The sequence below is a fragment of the Myxocyprinus asiaticus genome, chromosome 3 (assembly GCF_019703515.2).
Source record: "Myxocyprinus asiaticus isolate MX2 ecotype Aquarium Trade chromosome 3, UBuf_Myxa_2, whole genome shotgun sequence".
NCBI classification, from domain to species: Eukaryota; Metazoa; Chordata; class Actinopteri; order Cypriniformes; family Catostomidae; genus Myxocyprinus; species Myxocyprinus asiaticus.
In genome coordinates this window covers 33,272,308-33,282,238 of record NC_059346.1, presented here as the reverse complement: position 1 = coordinate 33,282,238, position 9,931 = coordinate 33,272,308, and the positions used below count along the sequence as shown (strand labels likewise).

The 9,931-nt window shown below is 38.6% G+C and overlaps 1 protein-coding gene across 1 annotated transcript; it reads right to left on the bottom strand.

The window, feature by feature from the left end:
- Nucleotides 1-4,030: 4,030 nt before the first annotated feature.
- On the bottom strand, nt 4,031-6,413 carry LOC127428010 (insulin). The gene is made up of 3 exons (XM_051676047.1): nt 6,264-6,413; nt 5,900-6,084; nt 4,031-4,284 (listed from the first exon to the last, which is right to left on the bottom strand). Exons 2-3 carry the CDS (start codon nt 6,075-6,077, stop codon nt 4,136-4,138), a joined length of 327 nt encoding a protein of 108 aa, XP_051532007.1. The 5' UTR covers nt 6,078-6,084; nt 6,264-6,413; the 3' UTR covers nt 4,031-4,135.
- Between the last annotated feature and the right edge of the window lie 3,518 nt (nt 6,414-9,931).

Below are 9,931 nucleotides of genomic sequence, written 5' to 3'. Positions count from 1 at the left end.
TCTTCTGAAGAGATCCAGTTGGTTCTTGGTGAGAACAGACCAAAATGTAACTCCTTTTTTACTGTACTAGGAAAAAAACTGTTCACACAGCTATTTGATTGGTTAATGAGGGCTGGTCTGTGGGAGAAGGATCTGTAATCCAGATTCATTTCTTTACCACTTGCTCTCGTCTCCGTAAACACACAACTACCACCCTATTACCCCCTCTTCCTGGTGCCTTTTGTTTATATTTCTTTTTATTGTAATGCTTTCTGCTGTGAACAGTTGGTTTATTTCCTTTAATGTTGTAAAGAGACAGCTTTTGTTTCTGTTAGGTGTCAGATATTTAGCTGACAGTGTAGCTAATATGTTCAACTACAATGAAGGACTTTCCATAATTACTGTATTAGTGCTCTGGTTGTGTGTTAGAGGTGCAAAACACAATGCCTATTACAACCCCAATTCCGAAAAAGTGTAAAGTATGAAAAATGCTAATAAAAACAAAAAGGAGTTATTTGTAAATTATTTTCATCCTTTGCTATATTGAAAGCACTACGACTACATATTATATGATGTTTTACCTTGTGAATTTCATTGTTTTTTGAAAATGTACAGTAATTTAAAATCAGATGATTGCAACATGCTCCAAAAAAGTTGTGATAGTCGAGTGTTTACCACTGTGAAACATCACCATTTCTTCTAATAACACGTATTAAGCATTTGGGCACTGAAGACACAAGTTTTTTAAATTTAGAAAGTGGAAATTTCCCCCAATCATCCATTATGTAGGCCTTTAGCTGCACAATTGTACAGGGTCTTTGTTGCCGTATGGTGTGCTTCATAATGCAACACACATTCTCAATTGGAGACAGGTCAGGACTGCAGGCAGGCCAATCTAGCACCCACACTCTCTGCTTACACAGCCATGCACTAGAAATCCAGGCAGTATGTGGTTTGAAGTTGCCCTGCTGGAAAATGCAGGGACTTCCCTGGAAAATACGGTGCTGGATGGCAGCATATGTTGCTCCAAAAGTTTTACATATATGTCTGCATTCATGGTGTTCTCACAGATGTGCGAGTTACCCATGCCATGGGCACTGACACACCATTGCATAGTAAAGTCTTAATTTGCATCTGTGGATGCAGCAGTGAATGGTGTTGACTAACAAAAATTTACTAAAGTTATCTCTAGACCGTGTTCATCCATTATAGATAAATGGCGTTTTTTAAGACCGTGATGTCTGAGGGATCAGAGATCACGTGCATTCAGAAGTGGTTTTCGTCTTGCCCTTTAGGCACCGAGATTTTACCATTTTCCTTGAATCTTTTAACTATATTGTGCACTGTAGAGGGTGAAATGTCCAAAATCCTTCCAATTTGTCTTTGGGGAACATTGTTCTCAAAGTGCTGGATTATTTGCTGAAGCATCTGTTGGCAAATTGACAAGTCTCGAATGATCTTTGCTCTTGAAGGACTAGGCTGTTTTTGGAGGCTCCTTATATACTATCACCTGTTTAACATCTCCTGTTTCACATCGCCTTGTTATTTCAACTCATAAAATTGTTATTAGTCTTAAATTGCCCTGTCTCAACTTTTTTGGAGCGTGTTGCAATCATCTGATTTGAAATTACTGTAAATTTTCAAACAACAATGAAATTCACAAGATAAAACATATGTTTAGTTGTAGTGCTTTCAATATAGCAAAGGGTTAATATAATTCACAAATCACTCCTTTTTTTCTATTAGCATTTTTCATACTGTCCCAACTTTTTCAGAATTGGGGTTGTAGTTGGACGTGATTGTTTGTGTTATATTTGAACAAATGATAAAGCTAGGCTAACTTAATAGCATGCATGGCTGAAGATTTATACAGGGAGAGATTTTCTCTGGTTTCAGCATTTTAGAATATGAGCCTGATTAAATTTTTTTTATTTAATTATGATGAATGATGAAAAAACATAAGCAAAATGATCCTGTGATAAAAGAGGGTCAAGACGGATTTAAATAAACAGAACAACAATAAATCAAGTTTGTTACATTAATGATGTTCTAAGATGTTGTGATTCTAATATCCTTGATGAGTGACAGTAGATTGAATATGTGGTTTATATTGGCTATATTCGAAAACAATTACCTTTGAAACACTTTACGACTAAACATACGTGGAAACTCTTAATACTACACTATACAATGACATTCTTTGCTTCGAACATTGTGGCTACAGTTTGGGGAGGGTCTTACCTGTTGCAAAATGACAGTACCCCTGTACACAAAGCGAGATCCATAGAGAAATGGTTTACTAAGTCTGGTGTGGAAGAACTTGCCTGGCCTGCGTAAACCCAGAGCTGAACCTCTTGTTGAACACCGCTGGCATGAATTGGAACAGCAAGCCAGGCCGAATAACCCAACGTCAGTACCTGGCCTCACTGATGCTCTTGTGTCTTGAACATTTAATTAATAAAGCATGGCAAAACCTATGAATCCCTCCCTTTGCTGTTATAACAGCTTCCATTCGTCTGGGGAGGCATTAGATGCTGTAATGTGGATGCCGGGATTATGTACTATTATGACTGGCTATAACCTCTTTGCACATATTGGGACTAAACATCCCAAAATACCAAATAAGTAAATACAGAAGCACTCTCCTTGTGGAATAAGTGGAGCTGGAGCTGCCGCTCCATGAAGCTAAACTTGTGTGTCGAGTGTCTTTTAAGGAAACACCCCGGAGTTTCATCTTAAATGCAGATATTTAATGCGTTATAGCCTTATTAAAGTTAAAATAATAAGGAAGTATATCATACTCCAAAACTGTAATTCCTCTGTGCAGTCAGCACATCTTCTATAAGTTGAATATGTCCCGATCTAAGGGGGAGAGATTGAAACTGCACCCAGCTGAGGCAAACTCTGTCACAGGGATGCTCATCCCTGGAGCGCGCACGCTTAATGCAGCTAGATTATAACCTGATGGCTCACGACTTCTTGAATCATAATATGTCACTGTGCAGAAAATTGGCAATATGCAGCTTTATTAATAAAAGGGAGTTTTTTTTTTTGTGAGTTAAAGATGGATTGAAGTGAACAGAAAGGTGAGAGAGGAAGGTCTTTGCCACATTACACACTGAAACAAAATATGTTTTTGATTTGTTTTTGCGATATAAATATCTAAAACTCCTTTAAAACAACATCAATTTTCTTTAGTAGCTATACTGCAGAAGAAAAAAATTGTTATCTGACAATGTTGAATATAATATTAAAAATACAAATATTTTAAAATCTCTAAAAATCCTTTAAAATGTTTTTTAAAAAAACAGATGAAATTCCAAGTATAAACACTAGATGGCTGCAGAGAGCTACTTATTCATCCCAGGTTGAATAGAAGATGATTTCTAGATGAGTCCAAATTTATCCCTGGTTGTAACAAGTGTGTGTTCAGCATTGTAGATGTGTTCATGTCTCAACAATTCATTTTGGTGTGGTGTGTGTGTGTGTGTGTGTTCTGCACCGTGGCTGATTTATTGTTTATTATTATTATTATTTTTATTTTTAAAAATTGTTCTGTTTTGTGTGTATGTTTGTGTGTGTGTGTGTGTGTGTGTGTTTGTGTTTTGCACTCTTGATGTTTGGTAGTCTCACCCCTTCATGTCTGTGTGTTTTTTTGCATTGTGGCTGTTTTTTAGATTTTATATAATAAAAAATTATATATATATATATATATATATATATATATATAAGTGTATCCCATTCATTTCCTATAACAGTAGAAGTGTAACTTTTTTTTCTTCTACCACTTAGACTGATCGAATCAACTCCAATTTCTTTGTGTGTGTTCAGATATCACATGGATGAAAAGTCACCAAGTCTCATACCCGTCAGATAAAGGAAACCAGCTATATTGAAGAAACAAAATTGATTTTGGATAAAAATGTCTGAACAGTGCATGAGGGATGTCTGCACTTTTTAAATAGCTTATTCTGTTCACTTTTCATACTGCAATGATGGATATTAAAAATGAAGGCACTTTAGAGATACAAAAGGAAAAAACATGTCATGGTTTAATTTGAAAATTTATTTTCTATGAAAAAACAGAGTTTTAAGGCTGATACCTGTCTAAACAGATGGTGTCATTGGCAGTTGTCACTAGATATGTGCAGGTTCTTTAATTGCAGTAATTCTGCAATTCAAAGATACTGCAGGGTTTGTGGCAACACTGCTCCACAATGCCTCTCTTCCTTATAAGCTCAGCATGGTCTTTAAATGCAAAGTCAGCCACCTCATTTTCCTGGCCAGATTTAGGAGGAAAGAAACCTGGAAAAGAATACAAAAATATTTTGATATTAGTCTAGGAGTTTAATGTTAGTGTAAAATTGAGCCAATTCTAATTGTGGCACTTCTTTGTGGTTAATGAACACCAGCATTCATTCAGTACACTTGTACACCAGTAGGTAGTGACAAATGAGCATCTTTTATGTTATGAGTGAGTCATGCAATCATTATTAAAGGAGTAGTTCACCCAAAATGACAATTCTCTCATCAGTTACCCACCTTTATGCCGTCTTAAACTTGCATGATTTTCTTTCTTCTGTGGAACACAAATGAAGATAGTTTGATGGCGATATTAAGTGTTTTTATCCATACACTACAAGTCAATAGGGTACAACACTTTCAAGCTCCAAAAAGGACATAAAGGCGGCATAAAGTGGTAATCTATATGACTCGCATGGTTTAATCCATGTCTTCTGAAGTGATACAATCGGTTTTGGGTGAGAATCAGACCAAAATGTGACTACTATTTCTACAATTGGAGGTTGATATCTCCAATCTCCTTTGCACAATGATGATGAGAAGCTCAAATACACTTCCTCCCCACTTGGCGCATAGGCTACACAAAGCACGTGCACAGCAAGTGTGCATACACAGAGTGCATGCTGTGTACACACCATCAAGAGCAAGGAAGTGTAATTGAGCATCAAATCATGATCACTCCAAAGAGCCTGCAGATGTCAAGATTTATAGGAAAAAGGAGTTATATTTTGGTCCACTTCTCACCCAAAACCGATTGTATCACTTCAGAAGACATGGATTAAATCATGTGAGTCATATAGATTACTTTTATGCTGCCTTTATGTCCTTTTTGAAGCTTGAAAATTTTGGACCCCATTGACTTGCATTGTATGGACAAAAACACGTTTTACTGTATCTCCATCAAAAAAATCTTCATTTATGTTCCACAGAAATAAGCAAGTCATATGAGTTAGTGACGGTATGAGGGTGAGTAAATGATGAGAGAATTATCATTTTGGGGGAACTATTCTTTTAAGCACTTTTCCACAGTCAGGCCAAACTGTTCCGGCCCGGAATTAGCTAACCGTTCTCAGGACAGAGAACCATTCTGGTGGAACGCCTGTAGGGACGTGGCAACTCTTGATTGGTCAATTGCTCAGTCAGTCCATTCTAATCCTGATTTTGTAGTACCACAGTGAAAAAGAAACCGTAACCATGCTAACAAGCTCAGATTGGTATGGAAGGCCCTGGTTCTCCATGGCCTGATGGTGGCCTGATGATGGAAAAGCGCCTATTGACTCAACTGATTCGTTAAAAAACACCGAAACAATGGAGGTGAACGAGAACAATTTGTTTACTTTTAAGATTAATTAAAAAAATAAATAAATAGATTTGTTTATGAACAAAACACTACTAGCTCCAGAGTATGAGAGTAGTGCTGAGAGTTGAGTTGTACATGATGCTGTGGCTTCTTTAGGAACTCTTACTGGTGGAGAAGGATTACAGTATATTGATGTTGTGATATTGTTTTAAATAGAAGCAGAACAGAATGTCTCTGAAGTATCAAGAGAATTAATTTCTTAGTTTTTTGATATTAGTAAAATATTAGTAGTTTTTCTAGAAACATATTCTTTCTTACCCAGGAGGGGGTCAACATCTCTCTTGGGGTTATAGAAGAAGCCTGTTGGACCACAGACCAGATAGAGTGCATCAACCAGGTGAGATCCACACAGATGCTGCGGGGCCCCTCCACTTGCGTTGATACTAGAGACAGCCAACAGGAACAGCAAAGCACCAGCCTGGAGCCACACTGCCATAATCACACTGAGAGAAAGAGTAACATATGCTCTTTTAATTAATAAAACAAACTTCAAGCGTTCTTAAAATTGTATGTATGCATCCACATGCACAAAGTATCATTAAAAGTCATCGTCTCCTCTCTTTAGAAATGAGAAAAAGTTGTAAGCATTTATTGTTGATTTACCACCCTGTCAGTTTCTTACCTGTTCTTAATGCAGATGACGAGAACTACAGAAGTAGATGGTAGAGGAGCAGGAGAGTTGAGATGGTTTGGAACGAGTAACGTGTCCTTCTCACTTTTATATCTAAACAGGTGGTGCTGGGTTAAGACAGGTTCTGCAAACTTTACCCGAATCAGCGGAAAACGAGTCTTGTGTGTGCAAACACACTCTAGCTCTTTTAAGTGACTGTCCAATTACACATGCCACATTAGCTGTGTTTACCCAACCAATTCATATTAACGTCTGAGCAGTATTACACTCACGAAAGACAAACACATTCTGGTGCTCATGCAGGTCTTGTACCCTATGTTGTCAACCTGAAGTCAGTTTTGTTAATTGTTAATAACTGTTGACACAGAAGTTTACACAGAATTGCCTGATCATGGATCTTCTTGACGAATTTGGGTAATAAGGAGCAGCAGCAGGTGACAGGTGGTGAGGTTTCTTTGTAAAGATCATTTGAGTGAAATATCAGAATGTCTCCTTGTTGCCCATTCTTGAGGTAATGTATGTGACGTTCTCAGTGTGACGTTTTCTAGCAGTCAAGATGGATTGTCATATTGTTTAATGTTTTAAAAAATTTAATTGCAAACTACCACATACTGCCATAATGTTCCACAGAGTTTAAAAATATATAATCCCATGCTTCATGGTTGGGATGGTGTTCTTCGGCTTTCAAGCCTCACCCTATTTCCTCCGAACATAATGATGGTCACTGTGGCCAAACAGTAAAATTTTTGTTTCATCAGACCAGAGGACATTTCTCCAGATAGTAAGATCTTTGTCCCTATGTGCACTTGCAAACTGTAGTCTGTCTTTTTTTATGCCGGTTTTGGAGCAGTGGCTTCTTCCTTGCTGAGCAGCCTTTCAGGTTACATCGATATAGGACTCGTTTTACTGTGGATATAGATACTTGTCTACCTGTTTCCTCCAGCATCCTCACAAGGTCCTTTGCTGTTGTTCTGGGATTGATTTGCACTTTTTGCACCAAATTACATTCATCTCTACGAGACAGAATATGTCTCCTTCCTGGCTGTGTGGTCCCATGGTGTTTATACTTGCGTACTATTGTTTGTACAGATGAACATGGCACCTTCAGGCATTTGGAAATTGCTCCCAAGGATAAACCAGACTTGTGGAAGTCCATAATTTTTTTTTCTGAGGTCTTGGCTGATTTCTTTTGATTTTCCCATATTGTCAAGCAAAGATGCTCTGAGTTTGAAGATAGGCCTTAAAATACATCCACAGGTACACCTCCAATTGACTCCAATTAGCCTATCAGAAGCTAATTGGCTAATAGTCAATTAAAAGTGAAACAATCTGTCTGTAAACAATTGTTGGAAAAATGACTCATGTCATGCACAAAGTACATGTCCTAATCGACTTGCCAAAACTATAGTTTGCTAATATGAAATCTGTGGGGTTGTTAAAAAATTAGTTTTAATGACTTAAGTGTATGTAAACGTTTCATTTACACCCGCTACTACTAATGACCAAGGTAAGCATGCTTTCCTAAACGAGTAAGCCAATCAGAAGCTCCTTCGTTCAGTCATGCTATCTGATAGGTTAGATTTTTGTTTTGCGTTAATATGTTCAAGTTCTAATAATAACTAATGTGTTATTAAGCGCTAAAATGGATATTGTGTAAGCACCCACGCGGATTTGGCAAAGTTAATTTCAATTAAAAATCGAGAAAGAGTGGCTATTGAAACTTCAACAAGCGTGTGACTTTTACAACAAAGTGACAGAGAGGTTCATTCGCAAGGAAAGACGCATGGATTTTGTTAATGGTAAGTTAATGTATTTATTAAAAATCTGTGTTATTGATACTAGGTCCTAGATACTAGGTCATTGTTTCTGGTTAGTCTGAGGCTATGAATTGGTGATCTGGCAATCATGTCCTTCTTGTGTTATGTCTGTTTTATAGTTCTAATGTTAGGGTGCTGTGTCTGTTTAAAAAAATATATTAATGGATGACTGCCGTGTTTACGTTACATTTGCCTTGAGCATTCAGGTTCAGTTTGTTGTCTGTGGTGGTCAGATTAATTGTCCATTCCAGTGTTTCTGAGCTGTGGGAAGAGTGATGTGCGAGGCCTATGATGTTGAAACATATAGCCTGCTAGTAACTGGCAATATTTTCTTTTTGTTGTATGTCAAAACAAATTCTTCTGCCACTAAGGTTCATTGTATGATTTAATGGACATAAACATACTCGGCTCAATATATGATAATCTTTTATTTGTGTGATATGAGCAATATTACTGTCCTGAATTTAAAACAATTTGGTCATGAAGTTCGCCACTGTGACATAATTGTTTTCATTGACTGGTGGATTCTAAGGCAACAATTTACGTCTATAACATTTCCGCGACGTTACACTCACCCGTATAATGTGTTTTGGGCACAGCATTTAATAATGTGTATTAAAAATCTTTGATGCTTACCCAGTCTCAAAGCCCATGGCACGTGCCTGATAGATATATATACACTATATTGCCAAAAGTATTCGCTCATCAGCCTTTAGATGCATATGAACTTAAGTGACATCCCATTCTTAATCCATAGGGTTTAATATGACGTCGGCCCACCCTTTGCAGCTATAACAGCTTCAACTCTTCTGGGAAGGCTTTCCACAAGGTTTAGGAGTGTGTTTATGGGAATTTTTGACCATTCTTCCAGAAGTGCATTTGTGAGGTCAGACACTGATGTTGGACGAGAAGGCCTGGCTCGCAGTCTTCGCTCTAATTCATCCCAAAGGTGCTCTATCGGGTTGAGGTCAGGACTCTGTGCAGGCCAGTCAAGTTCTTCCACACCAAACTCGCTCATCCATGTCTTTATGGACCTTGCTTTGTGCACTGGTGCGCAGTCATGTTGGAACAGGAAGGGGCCATCCCCAAACTGTTCCCACAAATTTGGGAGCATGGAATTGTCCAAAATCTCTTGGTATGCTGAAGCATTCAGATTTCCTTTCACTGGAACTAAGGGGCCAAGCCCAGCTCCTGAAAAACAACCCCACACCATAATCCCCCCTCCACCAAACTTCACAGTTGGCACAATGCAGTCAGACAAGTACCGTTCTCCTGGCAACTGCCAAACACAGACTCGTCCATCAGATTGCCAGATGGAGAAGCGTGATTCGTCACTTCAGAGAACGCGTCTCCACTGCTCTAGAGTCCAGTGGCGGCGTGCGTTACACCACTGCATCCTACGCTTTGCATTGCACTTGGTGATGTATGGCTTGGATGCAGTTGCTCGGCCATGGAAACCCATTCCATGAAGCGCTCTACGCACTGTTCTTGAGCTAATCTGAAGGCCACATGAACTTTGGAGGTCTGTAGCGATTGACTCTGCAGAAAGTTGGTGACCTCTGCGCATTATGCGCCTCAGCATCCGCTGACCTCGCTCTGTCATTTTACGTAGCCTACCACTTCGTGGCTGAATTGCTGTCATTCCCAATTGCTTCCACTTTGTTATAATACCACTGACAGTTGACTGTGGAATATTTAGTAGCGAGGAAATTTCACGACTGGACTTGTTGCACAGGTGGCATCCTATCACAGTACCACGCTGGAATTCACTGAGCCCCTGAGAGCGGCCCATTCTTTCACAAATGTTTGTAGAAGCAGTCTGCATGCCTAGGTGCTTCATTT